The sequence below is a fragment of the Rhinichthys klamathensis genome, unplaced genomic scaffold (genome assembly GCF_029890125.1).
Source record: "Rhinichthys klamathensis goyatoka isolate OS25496 unplaced genomic scaffold, OSU_Roscu_1.1 h1tg000046l_1, whole genome shotgun sequence".
In the NCBI taxonomy this organism is placed as follows: Eukaryota; Metazoa; Chordata; class Actinopteri; order Cypriniformes; family Leuciscidae; genus Rhinichthys; species Rhinichthys klamathensis.
Genome location: NW_026606593.1, coordinates 3,383,844 through 3,404,423, shown reverse-complemented (window position 1 = coordinate 3,404,423; position 20,580 = coordinate 3,383,844). Strand labels below are relative to the sequence as shown.

Here is a 20,580-nt window from a genome sequence, read left to right as displayed (position 1 = left end):
TCACCAGCCAGTGCCATTTTTGCCGCTGTCATCACAAAAAATACATCACTGAAAATATTAGAGCCGGTCACCTATATCATGGGGGAAGATGTTGCAATCATGTGACCAGCCGGACCACATAGCAGAACCGCAGTGCCAGAAGCTTCAGACAAGCAGCAACAGCTTATACACGTGTTTTTCTTTTATTAGGTATGAGCTATTTTCACATGGATTTTGATATTTAAGAACGATAATTTTAAATGAAGTAATTTGTGCAATGAGCAATATTTTAAACTATTGCCTTTTAATCATGTTTAAGGTTAATGAATACAAACACAGTTTTTCATTGTTAGTTCAACGATATACAACTACTTTTTAATTTATTTAAAATGTATATTATTAACTGCGTAACCGTGTTGTGAAGTGTTTCCTTTGACTGTAATATTATGTTCATGTCATTACAATCATCATACAATCTCATCCCAAGCCTTTTTGACATTCTGCCCCAATTATACAAACATTATGGACACTTTCTATCCCCTTTTTACAACCTACCAGAAAGTCCTGTCACGAGCAAAGAGCCTCCGGCAGGACAGAGCTACCAACTATACGCCTAGAGACCTGATATAAATATTAGAAGATTAAAGATTTTTATTGCTATGTTTATTTTCATGTATAAAAAATATTAATTATAATTATTTATTTGTATTGTATAGTGTTATGAATGCTTTGGCAATATAAAGATTTGTTTCACCATGCCAATAAAGCTATTTGAATCTTGAATCTTGAGAGAGAGAGAGAGAAACATCAACATAATTCAACAATTCAGTTCAGACATTCAAAAGTAAAAGAAATAGTGAAAATAACCCAAAAAGAATACATACACAATTGGCAGATAAAAGTCACACAATTAAATAAACTAAAATACTTCCACAAAATAAAGTCTGATTATAAATTAGCACCATACCTAAACCCTGGTTCACACGGAACGATTTTAAAATTGTCGGCCGATTTTCCAAACCTGAGAGACCCCAAACACAGCGATTAAAACAATCACGGTGTTGCCACATGTCGACGAGTTGCTCCTCCATCTCCGACGTCCACTGGACTTTCTGGTGCGCCATGCCGCCGGCTGTTTTGATTTTGTTTCGCGGTGCTTCCTCGGCGCCTCGCTTTCTGATTGGCTACAGTCCACAGGCTGCGTGCTCGTTTGTCCCCGGGGGACACCACACATGAGGAGAAATCGGGCCAAAAAATTAAACATGTTTGATATCCCCAATTTGAGATCGGAGCGGTCCCGACGTCCTTCCGAACAGACGAGAGCAGTCTTAACACACCACACACGGCAGGAATATCTGATCAGATTATTTTACGATAATTGGAGTATCCTTAAGATTGTCGGAAGGGGTAAATCTGGGCTAGAATCGGCCTAATTATCCTGCCGTGTGAACCAGGCTTAAAGGAGAACTCCGGCGCAAAATGAACCTTTGGTCTAATTACACATTGTTACCTAGTCAACCGTTATCTGAGATTTGTTTTCATGATTATCGAATGTAAATAGTTTTATCTCTAAAAACAGTTTAGCCTATAACGCTAGTATAACGCTAGTATATTGGGCATAGTGTAATGACAAATAAAAATCGCTTGTTAATACCACTAACAAGGCTCAAAATAGCCCCACACTAACACGGCAGCATAATGAGGGTCCCTACCTTCAAACCGAAGCATTGAGAACTTTGTCAGTGTCCAGACAGTTTAATAAGAAGATATTTTAAACATACAGTCAACTTCGCGTATACAGGCACAAGCCATCTTTGAAATACAGTCTTTACCAGTCGATCTACGAACGCCGATCCAAGCCTGCTGTTCGCGCTCACCTTATCACAACTTATAGCTCGTTCACATCTCACCAGCGCACTTGGATCGGCGTTCGTAGATCGACTGGTAAAGACTGTATTTCAAAGATGGCTTCTGCCTGTATACGCGAAGTTGACTGTATGTTTAAAATATCTTCTTATTAAACTGTCTGGACACTGACAAAGTTCTCAATGCTTCGGTTTGAAGGTAGGGACCCTCATTATGCTACCGTGTTAGTGTGGGGCTATTTTGAGCCTTGTTAGCGGTATTAACAAGCGATTTTTATTTGTCATTACACTATGCCCAATATACTAGCGTTATAGGCTAAACTGTTTTTAGAGATAAAACTATTTACATTCGATAATCATGAAAACAAATCTCAGATAACGGTTGACTAGGTAACAATGTGTAATTAGACCAAAGGTTCATTTTGCGCCGGAGTTCTCCTTTAAGCAATATTAGTAATTATGGTCAGAGAAAGCTCATGACAAGGTACCGCATTAGTGACCACAGTCTGTGTGTGGAGACGGGCCGACACAAGCAGAGCTGGAGAGCCAGACAGCTCACACTGCCCTGATGGAGTCGTAGAGGACGAGCTAGAGAGAGAGAGAGAGCTTGCAAATCAAAAACACAGACAACCAGACGATTCAGATTTACGTCTTCATTATTGTGAGGAGCTTAAAAAATATATAAAAATACACTCGGAAAGAAGAAAGAACAGTACATCCAAAATCAGCTCAAAACTATTGAAGAATCTGTCCAGAGTTTCTGGGACAACTGGAATCTCCTGAATAAACATGAAACATGAACAAATTACTATACAAGATGGAGACACCTGGAAAAATCACTTTGAACAACTTTATAGGAAATTAGACATGAATATAAAACAAACACAAATATATGAAACCTTAAACCATATAGAAAACATTGGAAAACACCAAAATCTGCTAGATTACCCCTTCACAGAAAAAGACCTGATGGATAAAATACAGGCTCTGCCAAAAAAAAAGGCAAGAGGACCAGACGGCATCCTTAACGAAATGCTTAAAAATATAAACCCCAAATTCAAATCGGCCATAATGAAACTGTTCAACTTGGTTCTGAGTGTTGGTCATTTCCCTGGCACCTGAAATAGAGGACTAATAACGCCCATATTCAAGAGTGGAGACAAATCAGACCCGAACAATTACAGAGGCATCTGTGTGAGCAGTAATCTGGGAAAGATGTTCTGCAGCATCATCAACACAATGGCCCTGACCATTAACCCAACTAAAACAAAAGAACCAACGTTTCAGAAAAGAGAAAAGACCCAAATGTTCACCCTTGGTATGACCAAAATTGATCATATCAAAAGCTACACATACCTCGGGCTGAAAATAAGTGCAACTGGAAATCTAAATTTGGCTGTGAATGAACTGAAAGAGAAAGCAAGAAGGGCCTTCTATGCCATCAACAAATCTATCCAAATTGAAATACCAATCAGAATCTGGCTCAAAATATTCCAATCAGTCATAGAGCCAATTGCATTTTATCACTAAATCACGAATTTGACAAATGGGACAAAAATCTGATTGAAACCATGCATGCCGAGTTCTGTAAGAGTATCCTGAGAGTACAGAGGAACACACCGAACAACGCAGGCAGGGCAGAATTAGGCCAATACCCTCTATTAATACATGTTGAGAGACGAGCCATCGCATTTTGGAAACATCTAAAAATGAGTGACCCCCAACTCTTATCATTTTAAAACCCTTAAAAACCATGAAATGAACACCCCCTCCTTCAGCTGGTCCTGAGGCTCCACACACAGAGACTAACACCACTAACCATCCTCCGCCTCAGGACACGGACACCCTCAGCCACACAATCCGGCCCAACCACATTATAAAAGCACAACAAGATAATTACCTGACCTATTGGACTGAAACAACAAAAAAACAAAGTAAACTTGAATGTTATTTGGCCCTAAATAGAGACTAAACAACCGCAGAATACCTGAGTACAGTGAAAGACTGTAATTAAAGCAACACCAAGTAACTTGTCGCCCTACAGGTCAGAAGTGGAATTGTCCGTTACCGCTGTCGTAAATAATTTAGCCCACCGCTTCCTACTGTCGCACGCGCGCTCGCTGTTTATCCAGCACCGGCTTTGGAATGAACGATGTCCACAGACAAGGTAGAGTATGTTGCATGATCTCATGAAAGTATGATGTATTGCGGCATCAGAAACGAAGAAAAACTAAATAATGACTATTGTAATGCTTGACGTAAAGCAAGTCAAATTTGTAGTTTTCTTATGTCTCATTAGAACTACAGACACTCGACCCGATCTGGCAATCTTACATAGCGTGGTTATAGCAGATATAGGAGCGCAAAGCGGAGGCATAAGTGCCTTTCACCCTGTTACGACTTAATGAACCACTGAAACCATTTTGGAAACATTATTTTAAGGTAAAAAATCTTATAGTGTTGCTTTAAGAAGGATGACGTGGTACAGACTGAGCAATCACACTCTGACTGTAGAGACGGGCAGATACAGACTGAACTGCTGCCCAGAGAGAGAGAGTGTGTGTGTGTGTGTGTGTGTGTGTGTGTGTGTGTGTGTGTGTGTGATATACAGACAGAACTGCTGCCCAGAGAGAGACGCGTCTGCCCGTACTGTGACCAGGGACACTTCCTCACCAGCTGCCTCAACTATGAGGACATTAGAGGGACTTTTTATACAAAATTTCAAATACTTTGCCCTAACTTCATAAAATGAAACAACAAACTCTGTACTTTCTTTTTTTAAATTATTTTTATTGTGATATGTATAATATGGAATTGTTTTTTTTTTTTTATTATTTATCTATATGTTTGTATATGTCTATTGCTTTGGCAATATTGTGGTATTTTACACAGTCATGCCAATAAAGCTCATTTGAATAGAGAGAGTGAGAGTTATTTACCCTAGTACTATTTTACTGGTGAAATGGTCAGAGCAGGACTGACAACACGCGAGTGTGTGTCCCCATACTGTATGTGTGTGCTTTTGACTGGGAGAGAGTGCGAGAAAAAGAGCTTTTACATAATATATAATAAATGCATTAAACATATTAAAACGTAATTTTGTGGCAAAAAAAACCAACAACTTAAGTAATTTGTCATTTTTATCATATTGTTTACTATTTTTCTTTGCTTTGCGAGTGCCGTTGTGGGTTTTGGTTCTGTTGGCTGTAAAGACCTTTAAAATAACTGGAATCTCAGTTCTCTCAGTGAAATCATTTCTCTATATGAAAACCAATAAGATATTTTTTAAAAAAAAAGCTAAAATAATAATTTAAAAAACGTATAAACAGATCATGATTTAAAAAACGTCACCTTTATACATCAAATAATCTTAAACTTAAATTGAGCTAATTTATATTCATAAACAATAAATGCAAAGCATACTGAAACTTCATCGCAAAAATCCATTTTACAACACCCATCCGAAAAGTAATCAAACTGACCACAGGAAAGTATTCTATTCAATAAAGTAGGACAACAAATTCAATAATAATATGAGAAAGATTCAAATAATACGTGCACAGATTTAAAAAAAAACTCCTCGTCACCACATCATGACAGAAATATTACAGACAACTCTCTGTACACACACTTCTTCTATGATAAGCATGGCAATTAATTTCTCTTTTGAGAGGGGCATCAAGTAAAAATGTGGTGATGCATCTGTCCTGTTATCATAATGAAGTAAAAAGCCTCATTAAAGGAATGAAAGTTTAAAAATATTTTTTTGTACTCCAATCAAATTAATGTGAAAAGGTGACCCAAGTATTGAGAAATGTGTCCTATAATGATCGTACAAAACAAAGCAAAACAATATTAGGTCCAGAAACTGGATATGTAATCATTTGAGGAGGAGATCTGCATACATGTAAGCGGACTAACAGAAGTATGGCACGATCTGCAGTGTGTAATCTGATTTGAGTGTATGAGTCAGGAGAGTGAAACGTTAGACGTGCTGCTCGGCTGAGAGACACGCAGTCGCAGAAGCCAGCGATATGTGTGTAATGTAGACTATGAGTGTTATGCGGGCGCTGTGGCACAGTGGCAGAGAGTGTGTTTGTGTTGTCTGAGCTAAAGGGTGTAGCTCTGTTCCTGTTGCTTGATTGATTGTAATGCAGATCTTCGAGTGTTTTTGTTCAGGATCCAGAAATCACTGCCTCTACATGATTCATTTACTAATTGTACTTGAGCTTTTTCCTTCACTCATCCTATTTTGTGTAAACTTATTTTTCACCTAGACTACAGTGTCAACTACTTTTGTCCCTGTGTATTCAAACACACACACTCACACACACACCCTCAGGGTGCATTGCTGACTAGCTCATACTGTCCCCTCATACCAAGCTGCTGATGCCTGAAATACACTGGAATGTGTTTACAATGGTAACATGCATGTGCTGTTACACTAACCCAAAAGAGAGAACAAGTGTGGGTCAAATATATTGTAGGGATGCACATTTTTATAATTATTGTAATTCAGTCTCTTTTTTTGAAATAATCGCTCTGTTCCATAATAACCTGTAAGGCTTTGACACGTACATTTACATTCATGGACCACGTTTTCATACCGTCGGTGTTGGTACCTTTTCAGGTCATGGAAGAGGATTGTTACGTTTCCCGCCTTCCTTGGTTGAATCCGACAACCAAATGTTAAGCATCACAACTGTTTTTAACATTAAAGGTGAACTAAGTAACTTTTTTACCTTAACCGAACAGCTTTGGAGTCATTGTAATGTTTATATTACTGATTTCGTGTTGAATGGTGGTCGTCTCGCACCCCCCTGGTGCCTGTGAGCCGCAAAACCACCCAACTTGGGTGCCGCCGGCCTCAGTGTTAGGAAGTATCGTGTGATATCAGGTCTCGCGAGGTAACGAATTGCTTTACGGCAAAAAAACAGATCTGATAAAATGAGCATCAAACAGAAATAACCCGGAGCCGTATACATGTGGTGTTCAAGGCGCACATACAATACAGACTGCCGACAGTTAAACAGGGCGCGCGCAGCTCTTAAAGGGGCCACACCTTATTTCCACTCGTTACAGCGTCCATCCTACTGAACAGGTACCGGTGTACAGGGGGAGGGGATCCGGCCGTGAGTGCGAGCCATCTCTGTGTGAGTGCTATTCACGACAGTACAAGTACTCCACAGCGACTCTAGGAGTCGTTGTTTGACAAAAACGGAATTCCTACTTAGTGCTGCTTTAATGGTAATATTAAGAAATGTTCCCTGAGCACCAGATCAGCTTATTAGAATAATTTCTGGTGGATCATGTGACACTGAAGACTTTAATGTAATGTTCGCAATATTACTCGAATAATATTACTAAAATAATACTGTATTATTTTATTAAATAAATGCAACCTTAGTGAGCATAAGAAACTTCTCTCAAATTATAATGTTAAATTAAAAAATGTAATGTTTCCAAACATTTGACAGGTAGTGTAATTCCTCATTTTCACTGGGTCGCAGTGTGTTGACTGTGTTGTGATATGATCGTACAGTAACAGTAGATGTATGTTTGTATGTACATTATTCATACAATAATGTATGAATGGTCTTTGTGTGGTGGAATTGGCAGAATAAGCATTGGTTTCCTCTGTTGTTTGCTGGTTTCATACGTGTTTTTTTGTATCTTGTAATGCCGCACAGCAGTAATTATCATCTTTGATAGTAACCGTGGGTGTTTCATGTTTTTGTTGTAGTTAAAGTGGTAGTAACGCCCTGAGGTCATTCCGTGTGTGTGTGTTCTCTTGAGCTGACAAGTGAACACGGCTCATTGGCTGCCGGCCAGACTCTCACCCTGATGCTGAAGACACCTTGTTGTACACCAGCTTGAAACGAGTGATGACATGGAGCGCAGATAAATAATGAACGCACAATGGTTTCCATGTAATGTGGTGGTGATCATGATACAAATAGACAGTGCTTTTAACTTCTCACAATTAATATAAACTTTACAATCCACTAACACTGGCAGATCAGATCAAATAATCATGATCAGGTGATCTAATATGCATGAACAACATATAGTGGAGTGTTATTTTAGTTTTTGTGTGTGTTTGTTTGTTTATATACACTTATATATTTAATATTGCTTTATTTACTTTGAGTTATTCATACTTATTTTATTTCATTTTAGTTATTTTCTAAGTTCTATTTTTAGAAGCTGTACATTTCTGTAAGTTTTTTAATCTAATATATTTTTATTTTATTTCAGCTTTATTTCAATAAAAAAAAACATTTTTAATAGTTTGTTTTAATGAATGAAAACAGTTCTGCCACACTGAACAACATAGGTATAAATGTGAAACTGTTTACATTGTTATGCCCTTTGTGTGACAAATGTATCCAGTTTTAACTGGTTTGACACAGACCCAACACCCAACATTGGGTTACATTGACCCAGCGTTTGCTGAGTAGGTGTGTGAGGGGTTTCATCATTTGTATTGTCAGTAAAAATTACCCAGCAGCTAAGTTACAGAAAAACTACCCAGCACCTGGGTAAAAATGTTAAATATAACCCAATAAAATGACCCAACAGGCTAAACCCAGCCTTTAGGTTAAAAAATTAAATGCTTTTTGCCACCGTATAACGGCATCTAACCAGCATGGTCTAATATCAAGACAACCAGCTAAACTTTGTCCCCTCGGTCAAATATGTTTATTGTATCAACTACCATTTCTGTATTCATTCCTAGTACCTTCTTAAGTTTTACATTCTGAGAAATGGATTAGCCTGATGAAGAATAGAGTATGCTATTTCTCAGCCTTTAAAAAGTGGTGCATGAATATAATTGTAATGATTTTGTGAATGCTGAACGTTGTTTCGCTTGTTGTCTTCCAGGTGCTGAGGGGTTTGGCTGCTGGTTGTCATGGCGTCGTCCTCGGTGAAGGTGGCGGTGCGCGTGCGGCCTTTCAACAGCCGAGAGACAAACCGAGGAGCCAAGTGTGTGATCCAGATGCAGGACAAGAGCACCTGTGAGTGCAGCACAAACACACACACTGATGGGGGGGGGGTTCTGTCTACATTGTGCTTTTGTACACTGTCGCCTTTTCCACCTTTGTTGCCATTGGCTTTTGGCTTGCTTAGTTGGGGACATTAACATTTAATTTAATATTCAACAATATTTTTGATCTGCCTGCATTGACACCATTAGAGCCAGACCGATATGGATTTTTGGGGGCCGAACTTTTGGAGGAAGAACTCAGATCTTTTTACTAAAAATAAATTAATTATATCATAATGAAAACGTTTTAATTACATATGTAGGCCTACAGTACTTTTATATTATTTTTAAATAAGTAGTAAGCAAAATGTACTAAACGTGAAACATAGTGTTATAATTGTATAAATTATTGCTTGTGTAACGTAGCGGCATAATGAGCTTTAACACTGTGTCTAACTAAACCGGACACGGCCGTTGTTGCTTGCGTCGCACCAGCTGTTTACCTGAGACGCGTAAAAGCGCCCTGTTGCAAAGCAGAATGTGGCATCAGTTTACTGTCGGAGATTTGTCGCTCGCGCAACATTTTAATCAATGTTTCATCAACCAATTGCCTGGATTTAATAAATAAGTAAATATAGCAGACAATGGCTGATTTTTCCTTTTTTGTTTATATAGCAGACAAAGACTCGTTAATCAGGACTTCTCAGCTGCGCGCTTTCCCCATCACAAGCTCACACAATACGCGACAGAGGCTGGTAGCAGAGAAATCAATTCTGTGAATTACATGCGCAAATCAAAAGTAATATGCTACTACCAACTGGATGAAGAAGGGTTGGCTCTCAACAGAACATAAAATATTCATTTTATTTTATTTTTCGTGTTCGCATTTATGAGGAAAAAAACAATGTTACGGATGTGACAAGCTTTGAAAGCGGCACTAACGTGCTTTAAAACTTTCACCATAAACAGAAAGCACAAAGCCGTTCATTAAAGCGAATTTCGTTTTGTATTAATTGTATCTTAATTTTAATAAATGTTTCATCAACCAATTGCCTGGATTTAATAAATAAGAAGTAAATATAGCAGACAATAGATAATCTCGACACGGAGGCGCCGGCGCGTGAACGGCAAATCGTCTCATAATTGAACCGAAAACTCAGCGTATAGACCTGACTCTAAGACAGGGGTCACCAACACGGTGCCCGCGGGCACCAGGTCGCCCCCAGGGACCACATGAGTCGCCCGCAGGCCTGGTCTAAAAATAGCACAACTCACTAGTGAGCTGCGTCTGAAATGTAATTGTATTCTGTTGATATTCTTTTTCAATCACACCTGTTGCATTTATATAGCATATATTTATATATTTATATTTAAAAATGACAATATCTTCTGTTCATTATACATGAGTTTAGATAAGTTTAGGTGAACTCTGACTTACTCTAGTTCAGGGGTTCAAACGTTGCTCGCGAGCTACCAGTAACGTTAGCTCGTGGCCTGATTGGAGGTTGCTCGTCAAGGAGCCGTTCACATATCGAGTCTTTTGCGTGCTCAAGTTCGTTATTTCAAATGTAGGTGCGAGGCAAGCGCGCTCATAATTAAAGCGACGCGCTATTTTTTTCCAGGTGCAGCGAGATGGAAAAAATGCAACTATTCAGTATGCCGCAAACGTACCGCAGGTCAACCAATCAGCTTCACCCTTTCCATAACAACATTGAAAGCTCAGTCAACATGAAGGATGGGGGTGCACCCAAACACTACGGGTGTTTTTCTCTTCTCCGTAAATAAATCTTGTAGTAGAGCTACAGCAAGTGTTTTTCGGTGGTGGAAATCTATTAGCTACTAAAACTTCTTTGTCATTGTGGAGAGCGCAGTGCATGACAACGACAGACGACAGACGCCACGGGAAAATCAGATCGAATTTTACTCTTAATAATAAAAGATAAGCTAATGTGCATTGTAAAAGTCAGTAATTTATCTTTTTTGGCTCATTCTTTTTATAAAAACGATTTAAAGGCTGAAATACTATGTGAGGTTTATATTTTTATAAAACATTTTTTGTCAAAACTTTATTTGAACTTGTACATACTTGTACAGTAGGCTAGATAACATGTTGCAAGACACTCCTTTAAAATCTAGCCATAATTTTTAATGTTATTATTTTAATGTTTATGTAAACAAAAAGTGCATATTGATGCTGATTTATTTGTTATTTGCTGGTTTTCGACATACAACTTAGTGAATTGATTTCATTGTGTAGTATTAGTACTTTTTGAACAGGATTCTGTGATTACCGTGATCATTTTGGTCACTAATGAAATTAAATTATCATGCCATTTCATATTTAGTCATGATGAACTATAAAATCAACTATAATTATGTGTTTTTACAATATAATATGCAAAGTACAATTTTCTATAAAAAAATAATCTCTGATTCTGATCTCTGACATTTAAGGGTGACATAGGCATACAAAAACCCTTTTAGGTCTAAAACAGTTTAGATAGTTGTTAATATGCGAGTTATGAGACATTATCTCAGAGATTTAAGTATTGTATTACATGAGTAGCTCTCGGCCACTTTCATTTTTAAAAAGTAGCTCTCAAATGAAAAAAGGTTGGAGACCCCTGCTCTAAGACATATATCTAAATTGAAATGTCTACTTTTAAACAGAACAATTCAAAGCGAAAGACAGACTGCTCTCTTCTGTAATCCGTATGAAATGTGCATTTCTCTCTGGCGTGTTCACTGAAGATCGCGAGTCAGCGTTGTCAACTTTGCAGCGACACTGACTGAAAAGACTCGTTATTAATAAACAATTAAATATATTTTATGTATTCACAATCATTACTTTTGTCAGTTCTTTGTGACAGATTATATGTGCTTTATTGGCATCGCCGCCCTTACATGAATCACGCACCCGCATTTTTTAAATTATAAATGCCATTATAAATGCCGATACCGATAGTTAGGAAAATGCCTAATATCGGCTGATAATATCGGCCTGCCGATATATCGGTCGGGCTCTAGACACCATTATATGAAAACTGAACTGAGCTGGACAATGACATCACGGTTTTCTCCAGAGCGGCTATATATATATAAATTAACTAAACTACTAACTTTTTTACAACAAAATGAAACATCACTGAACCTACTTAAGCTGGACTGTGACGCCATTTTCTTCTGGAAACAAACTTTGTTGCATTATTTTCCTGCTATCTCTGTAAAGCTGCTTTGAAACAATCTGTGTTGTAAAAAGCGCTATATAAGTAAATGTGACTTGACTTGACTAGCTTGGATACAGTAAGAACTTGAACACTGCCTTGTCTTGGTCTTCAAAAACAACAACAACAACAACAACATTCTTTTCATGTGAACGCATAAATTCCAAACATTTGATCCACTGTAGTTCATGGAGGTGGTTGAGTCAGAGTTATGGTTTTTTTGGTAACTCATAGGTAAACATAGATCAGCCTGTTAGTTTTCAAACATCCCCCCCCCCCTCGCTATATGATCAGCACATTTCCACAGAATTCATACATTGTTAGAATTCTTATTACCTATCACGTCCATAGAGCTTCACGCTTACTTTTTTCCCAAGTAGCACATTTAAATACATGTAAATATTTACATAAATGATGAAGTTTTAATAAATTATGTATACACTGCTGTTCAAAAGTTTGGGTTCAGGAAGATTTTTTTATGTTTTTTAAAAAGTCTCTTATGCTTAGCAAGGCTGCTTTTATTTTATTAAAAAATACACAAAAACAACCCAGTAATATTGTGAAATATTATTACAATTTAAAATATCTGTAAATCAATACTTTTAATCAGCAAGAATGCATTAAGTTGATCAAAGGTTACAGTAAAGACATTTATAACACTGAAGACTGTAGTAATGATGCTCCAGTTTTGCATCACAGGAACAAATTTTCAACGTTTTTTTATTTTATTTTATTTACATGTTCAATTGCACACAAAGTTTATTAAAGTGTATTAAAATTTGCTCCTTGTATAAATTCTTTGGCAGTAATTCAATTTAAAGCAGGCCTGTAAATATTTACATCATAAATACAGTTTGAAGCAGAAATATTGTACCTAGTGTTTTATACATTCATAAAATACTCAAAAACACTTATTAAATGTTGGCAGCAGGAGCGAGAGCAGGCTCTTGGTATCTGTGGGAAGAAAATTGGCATCAATACGGTTATACCAATCAGTTTTCTAATAATAATAATATCAGCAATGTTATATATAATATATTCGTATGTATGTATATAATCTACAAGAACTTAGGTTGAATTAAATAGTTTATGTAACCAAAATACCAATAATTAACCAGGGAGAAAAAATATAGATTTATGCATAATGTGGGACTTTTAATTATTAACAATCCCGAAATAAACCAACTACACAGACACTTATTTTGAAATGTCAATGCTTTAGTATTGCCAGCTGCTCATTAAAAAAGATGAGGGAGATAAAATTTCAAAATGACAGCACGTGACATTCGGTTCTACTCTTGTGGCAACACTATCAACGCATTCATGAATCTGCAGCAGTCAGGTGGTACAAGTATGAGCGCTCAGAAAATTCTCAGCTTACAAGTACGAGCTCTACGAGGACGTGGGCGCTTTTTACAAGTTGAAATCTCGTAATTACGGTAATTACAACATGGCATAAACGCAACGAGAATTTTCAAAAATATAATGCCCTCTTACAACAATCTACAACATATTACAATATAAACACACCATAAAGTGAACATTGTCATATAATTCATCAACAGCTAATCATATACAGTCGTTTGGCATAAATGCGTGGTATCCATTGATTGCAAACTGCTCTGAAACTGCGAGCCTGTAGAATGTGCAACAGCGCATGCTTCTACTTTGAAACATGCAGTGCTTATATTCATTTAATAACCTTTTAGTTAATGATCACATTAGCTGTGCAGCAATCCCTGTTTTTCCATCCCCAAATTTAAGACATTTAAAAAGGTAATTTAGACTTTGTTATTCCATTTTAGATATTTAATATTTTTTTGTTGTTCCATACTTGTTTACTAAATCTTTTATTTATTAAACATGATAAAATTAATATTTGATCATGTAATTCTTAATTTCATCATGTTTTCATCTCTTAAAGAGCTTAGTATTTTCAGCAGGGTTTTTTTATGTTTAGGTTGGTGCTCCTAAATGTTTCCCGGTGCCCCAACTTTTTTTAAGTTGAGAGAACCAGAGCTACCAAGTAAAAAAAAAGTTCATTTCGAGACCTGCTGAAAAACCTTGCTCCACACTTTTCCAAGTAACTCTCCATGAACTTTTCCATGGTGATATCCAAAAATACTTGTGTCTCCACCCACATGTTGAAAGAGGGGGAATTTCTGAGAGTTTGGAAACACGCCTCCAAACCACAGTCCTAAAGCGCTGTGAAAAATCCTGCCGTTCACACACAGTCCCGGCTGCCAGACCTCACATTCCCGTCTCCCTGTATACAGCGTTTCCACATCACTCTCTCTTCCACTGCATTTGCCTTACTCCTCTCTCTCTCTTTCTCTCACTCTCTATCTAAAGAATCTGCCGGGCTGGCAGTCTGTTTGGTTTGACCCCCCTCCAACACAAACACTGAGCTGTGTGAGCTCAAGGCAGCAGTGCTCCATTGTTACCCAGCAGTGTTTTATTATGCTGGGGCCTTCTCCACCCTTTGGCTTCCTTTTAATGACCCTACTCACTGGAGTTTAGCTTTTACGCTAAAATTAACTACATCAAACTGAATTTTAGAGAGGGCAAAACTGATCTAGATCTGGTTTGTTTTCCGCATAATGCCATTACTAAATTAACTATATCAGCAAAATAACAGCTAACCAGAATGTATGTTGTGTTACACACATACGTCTCTGTTTGGATTTAAATAGGCAAATGCTTAAGAGTCAATGATTGGATCATTATTGCAGTGATTATTATGTTTCTAGCGTGTTATATGACCCTACTCACTCGAGTTTCACTTTTACCTTATCAAACTGAATTTTAGAGAAGGCGAAACTGATTTGTTTTTAGCGTCATGTCCTTACTAAAATAGCATCTAACCAGAACATGCGATGCCCATTAAAATAGTGGCGGGAGAATGAGGTTATGCTTTGATGCAATGCGGTTCTGAATCGATTCTTAAGAACTACAGAATCGACTATGATGTTAATTTTTAACGTCTCAATGGCACATTTGTGTGCTAGAGACGGTTCTTCTTGCTGCCAATTACACACACATAAAAACCTTGAATAAGTTTCTAAACTTCAATAAAGTTTGGAAGGGGCAAAGCAAAGTACATGTACAACAAAGGACCATTTTTACTGTGACCGACTGTGATGAAGTTTGTGTGTATACACTGCCCAGCCCCACAAAAAAATAAGTCTCTGTTTGGTTTTAAATAGGCAAATGCTCAAGAGTCAATGACTGGATCATGATTGCAGTGATTATTATGTTTCTAGCCTGTTTGGCAACAGTTCTTCTAATCCTATATGATGGACTGTGTAGCTTTTCATCTCTTTAACAACCATTGGAAACACATCATGGCCATATTCCAGGATGACAATGTCAAGAGTCAATCACTGCAATAATGATCCAGTCATTGACTCTTTTGCCTATTTAAATCCAAACTGCATTTTTTGACCGGGAAGTGTATTTAGATATACATAAAAACATTTTTTTTTAATGAAGGCCTTAAAAAGGTCTTAAATCGGAGTAGAAAAACTTAAATTTAAAAAGTCATGACATTAAATGCACTGTAAAAATTAATATCTTCCTCAGTATTTTTGTCTTGTTTTCTTATATAAATATATAAACATTCTTAAATCGAGTTACATTTATTTGAGATGCAAAATGTCGATAAGAAGTCTTGGTTTCTGAGAAATTAAAAAAATATATATTAAAAAAGAACAAATATCTGTTAATTAGGTATGACATTTTTATTTTGAATTGTTGATGTTTTTATGAGCCCATTGACCGAACATAACTTCGTATCTCATGACATTTTTGCTTATGTTAATGTTTGGAGAATCTTTAGTCGTTTGGACTGGAAAACAAAATAAAAATACTGAGGAAGAACATCACTTGTTGTGGTTGGGAGCATAGGTATTCAACCCTTAAGATACCCTAAATCTTCTTTAATTAGCCTTAAAATTGTCTTTGAAAGTCTTAAATTTACCCTCATAAAACCTGCAGAAACGCTGTGTTTGCTGTAGTCTCCTGTTCATCACTATAGAAGTGTGCCCATTAAATTGATGCCACTTAATTTGACGTATTATCGGTGACATTCTTGCATTTAAGTGTAGTTTAAGTGTACTTTTGAGGTCTGTTTGAGATGTTTTGTATGCAGAGGGGAGATGTAGAGAGGGGATTTTCAGTTTTCACTGAGTTTTCATTGTGTTCAGGGCCTAGTAGGGATATAGTGTCAAAGGTCATTCTAAAGCTACTGAAAGAAATGTGTGTGGAGGGGAAGCACTGTGTCCCTGCAGTGTTTGCAGAGCTGGGATCTTTCTAAGCTCATGATGGATGGACAGGACTGTGTGTTGACATGACTTGGTAATAGTAGTCCTAAGAAAAGCCCCCATTGCTCCTTGATACTCCCATTCAATTCAACTTTTAAGAAGCAAGGACTGCTTACTAATAAATGTAAATATAACACAGTTCTTGGATGTTGATTGGTCAATACAGCATTCCAGACATGCTAAATTATAGTATGTAATATAGTAACCGCTATGACACCTGTATCCCTGGTAGCATGCAGGGTTTGAAAAACTTCTAATTTTATACATCAACTAGTCTGTGGGTTATCTGAACAATTATTCAACTAGTATGTGTTCAGGAATCCCTGTGTATTTAATAGGGATGCACTGATGTACCGGTATCTGCCATATATCGACCATTAAAGCAAAACATTTTGTTTACAAGTTTACATTACAGCAATGCATTAAAGGGATACTTCAGGATTTAGCATTAAGCTTTGTATTTAGCATTAGCAAAACCTGTAGTATTTTCGAATTACCATGCTTTCCACCCTCATATCCCCCTGAGACGAGAGATTTATGTATTTTTTGTCTGGAAAAAATCCTCAGATGACGCAAAAATCGTCATTTTGCGTCATCAGAGGATTTTTTGGCCAGAGGCTAAAGACTACAGTCAGTAGTAGGGGCTGTCCCGCATGTTCTCAACCCGACCATAGAGGCTGGGATCTCACTCACAGAATGTACACATACAAGAGCAGGCTCTTGTTCTGTGGAGAAAGCTGAGTAGTAGGGGTTACCATCCTCTTTTTCCCTGACATGTCCGGCCGTCGATGTCCGGGATTCAGCTTTTGCTTTCTGCAGTCACCATTCGTTGTTTACATGCACACCTTTTGTTTCAATCTAACTGAATTCATTCCGATTGGTGAATCTGAATGTAGTGTTTACATGAACGCTAAACAAGTGATCGGTTGATGTGCGTTTTAACATTGCTAAGAAAATTCCCGCTCCTCCATGAGAGATACGAGATACTCCCGCGGCCCTCACTCGTCCTGCTCGCCACAGTAAACATGACTCGTGTCGTTCTCCCGAGGCCCTCACTCGTCCTGCTCGCCACAGTAAACATGACTCGTGTCGTTCTCCCGCGGCCCTCACTCGTCCTGCTCGCCACAGTAAACATGACTCGTGTCGTTCTCCCGCGGCCCTCACTCGTCCTGCTCGCCACAGTAAACATGACTCGTGTCGTTCTCCCGCGGCCCTCACTCGTCCTGCTCCCACAGTAAACATGACTCGTGTCGTTCTCCCGCGGCCCTCACTCGTCCTGCTCGCCACAGTAAACATGACTCGTGTCGTTCTCCCGCGGCCCTCACTCGTCCTGCTCGCCACAGTAAACATGACTAGTGTTGTTCTCCCGAGGCCCTCACTCGTCCTGCTCGCCACAGTAAACATGACTCGTGTCGTTCTCCCGCGGCCCTCACTCGTCCTGCTCGCCACAGTAAACATGACTCGTGTCTTTCTCCCGCGGCCCTCACTCGTCCTGCTCGCCACAGTAAACATGACTCGTGTCGTTCTCCCGAGGCCCTCACTCGTCCTGCTCGCCACAGTAAACATGACTCGTGTCGTTCTCCCGCGGCCCTCACTCGTCCTGCTCGCCACAGTAAACATGACTCGTGTCTTTCTCCCGCGGCCCTCACTCGTCCTGCTCGCCACAGTAAACATGACTCGTGTCGTTCTCCCGAGGCCCTCACTCGTCCTGCTCGCCACAGTAAACATGACTCGTGTCGTTCTCCCGCGGCCCTCACTCGTCCTGCTCGTCACAGTAAACATGACTCGTGTCGGTCTCCCTCGGCCCTCACTCGTCCTGCTCGCCACAGTAAACATGACTCGTGTCGTTCTCCCGCGGCCCTCACTCGTCCTGCTCGTCACAGTAAACATGACTCGTGTCTTTCTCCCGCGGCCCTCACTCGTCCTGCTCGCCACAGTAAACATGACTCGTGTCTTTCTCCCGCGGCCCTCACTCGTCCTGCTCGCCACAGTAAACATGACTCGTGTCGTTCTCCCGCGGCCCTCACTCGTCCTGCTCGCCACAGTAAACATGACTCGTGTCTTTCTCCCGCGGCCCTCACTCGTCCTGCTCGCCACAGTAAACATGACTCGTGTCGTTCTCCCGAGGCCCTCACTCGTCCTGCTCGCCACAGTAAACATGACTCGTGTCGTTCTCCCGCGGCCCTCACTCGTCCTGCTCGCCACAGTAAACATGACTCGTGTCGTTCTCCCGCGGCCCTCACTCGTCCTGCTCCCACAGTAAACATGACTCGTGTCGTTCTCCCGCGGCCCTCACTCGTCCTGCTCGCCACAGTAAACATGACTCGTGTCTTTCTCCCGCGGCCCTCACTCGTCCTGCTCGCCACAGTAAACATGACTCGTGTCGTTCTCCCGAGGCCCTCACTCGTCCTGCTCGCCACAGTAAACATGACTCGTGTCGTTCTCCCGCGGCCCTCACTCGTCCTGCTCGTCACAGTAAACATGACTCGTGTCGTTCTCCCGAGGCCCTCACTCGTCCTGCTCGTCACAGTAAACATGACTCGTGTCGTTCTCCCTCGGCCCTCACTCGTCCTGCTCGCCACAGTAAACATGACTCGCGTCGTTCTCCCGCGGCCCTCACTCGTCCTGCTCGCCACAGTAAACATGACTCGTGTCGTTCTCCCGCGGCCCTCACTCGTCCTGCTCGTCACAGTAAACATGACTCGTGTCGTTCTCCCTCGGCCCTCACTCGTCCTGCTCGCCACAGTAAACATGACTCGTGTCGTTCTCCCGAGGCCCTCACTCGTCCTGCTCGCCACAGTAAACATGACTCGTGTCGTTCTCCCGCGGCCCTCACTCGTCCTGCTCGCCACAGTAAACATGACTCGTGTCTTTCTCCCGCGGCCCTCACTCGTCCTGCTCGCCACAGTAAACATGACTCGTGTCGTTCTCCCGCGGCCCTCACTCGTCCTGCTCGCCACAGTAAACATGACTCGTGTCGTTCTCCCGCGGCCCTCACTCGTCCTGCTCGTCACAGTAAACATGACTCGTGTCGTTCTCCCGCGGCCCTCACTCGTCCTGCTCGCCACAGTAAACATGACTCGTGTCTTTCTCCCGCGGCCCTCACTCGTCCTGCTCGCCACAGTAAACATGACTCGTGTCTTTCTCCCGCGGCCCTCACTCGTCCTGCTCGCCACAGTAAACATGACTCGTGTCTTTCTCCCGCGGCCCTCACTCGTCCTGCTCGTCACAGTAAACATGACTCGTGTCGTTCTCCCGCGGCCCTCACTCGTCCTGCTCGCCACAGTAAACATGACTCGTGTCTTTCTCCCGCGGCCCTCACTCGTCCTGCTCGTCACAGTAAACATGACTCGTGTCGTTCTCCCGCGGCCCTCACTCGTCCTGCTCGCCACAGTAAACATGACTCGTGTCTTTCTCCCGCGGCCCTCACTCGTCCTGCTCGCCACAGTAAACATGACTCGTGTGGTTCTCCCGCGGCCCTCACTCGTCCTGCTCGCCACAGTAAACATGACTCGTGTCTTTCTCCCGCGGCCCTCACTCGTCCTGCTCGCCACAGTAAACATGACTCGTGTCGTTCTCCCGCGGCCCTCACTCGTCCTGCTCGCCACAGTAAACATGACTCGTGTCTTTCTCCCGCGGCCCTCACTCGTCCTGCTCGCCACAGTAAACATGACTCGTGTCGTTCTCCCGCGGCCCTCACTCGTCCTGCTCGCCACAGTAAACATGACTCGTGTCGTTCTCCCGCGGCCCTCACTCGTCCTGCTCGCCACAGTAAACATGACTCGTGTCTTTCTCCCGCGGCCCTTACTCGTCCTTCTCCCACAGTAAACATGACTCGTGTCTTTCTCCCGCGGCCCTCACTCGTCCTGCTCGCCACAGTAAACATGACTCGTGTCGTTCTCCCGAGGCCCTCACTCGTCCTGCTCGCCACAGTAAACATGATTCGTGTCGTTCTCCCGCGGCCCTCACTCGTCCTGCTCGCCACAGTAAACATGACTCGCGTCGTTCTCCCGCGGCCCTCACTCGTCCTGCTCGCCACAGTAAACATGACTCGTGTCGTTCTCCCTCGGCCCTCACTCGTCCTGCTCGCCACAGTAAACATGACTCGTGTCGTTCTCCCGAGGCCCTCACTCGTCCTGCTCGCCACAGTAAACATGACTCGTGTCGTTCTCCCGCGGCCCTCACTCGTCCTGCTCGCCACA

The 20,580-nt window shown here is 40.9% G+C and overlaps 2 protein-coding genes across 2 annotated transcripts in view; one reads left to right on the top strand and one right to left on the bottom strand.

Annotated features, from left to right (window-relative positions):
- Positions 1-1,103, bottom strand: part of LOC130082436 (uncharacterized) — a 34,101-nt gene extending 32,998 nt beyond the window's left edge. Inside the window, exon 1 of the mRNA XM_056247284.1 lies at positions 1,045-1,103. Coding sequence (XP_056103259.1) covers positions 1,045-1,103 — 59 coding nt within the window. The remainder of the gene's footprint in view (positions 1-1,044) is intronic.
- Positions 1-20,580, top strand: part of kif1c (kinesin family member 1C) — a 67,211-nt gene that overhangs the window by 2,924 nt on the left and 43,707 nt on the right. The window contains exon 2 of the mRNA XM_056247408.1: positions 8,730-8,863. Within this exon, the coding sequence (XP_056103383.1) occupies positions 8,758-8,863 (106 nt within the window). The 5' untranslated portion in view covers positions 8,730-8,757. The remainder of the gene's footprint in view (positions 1-8,729; positions 8,864-20,580) is intronic.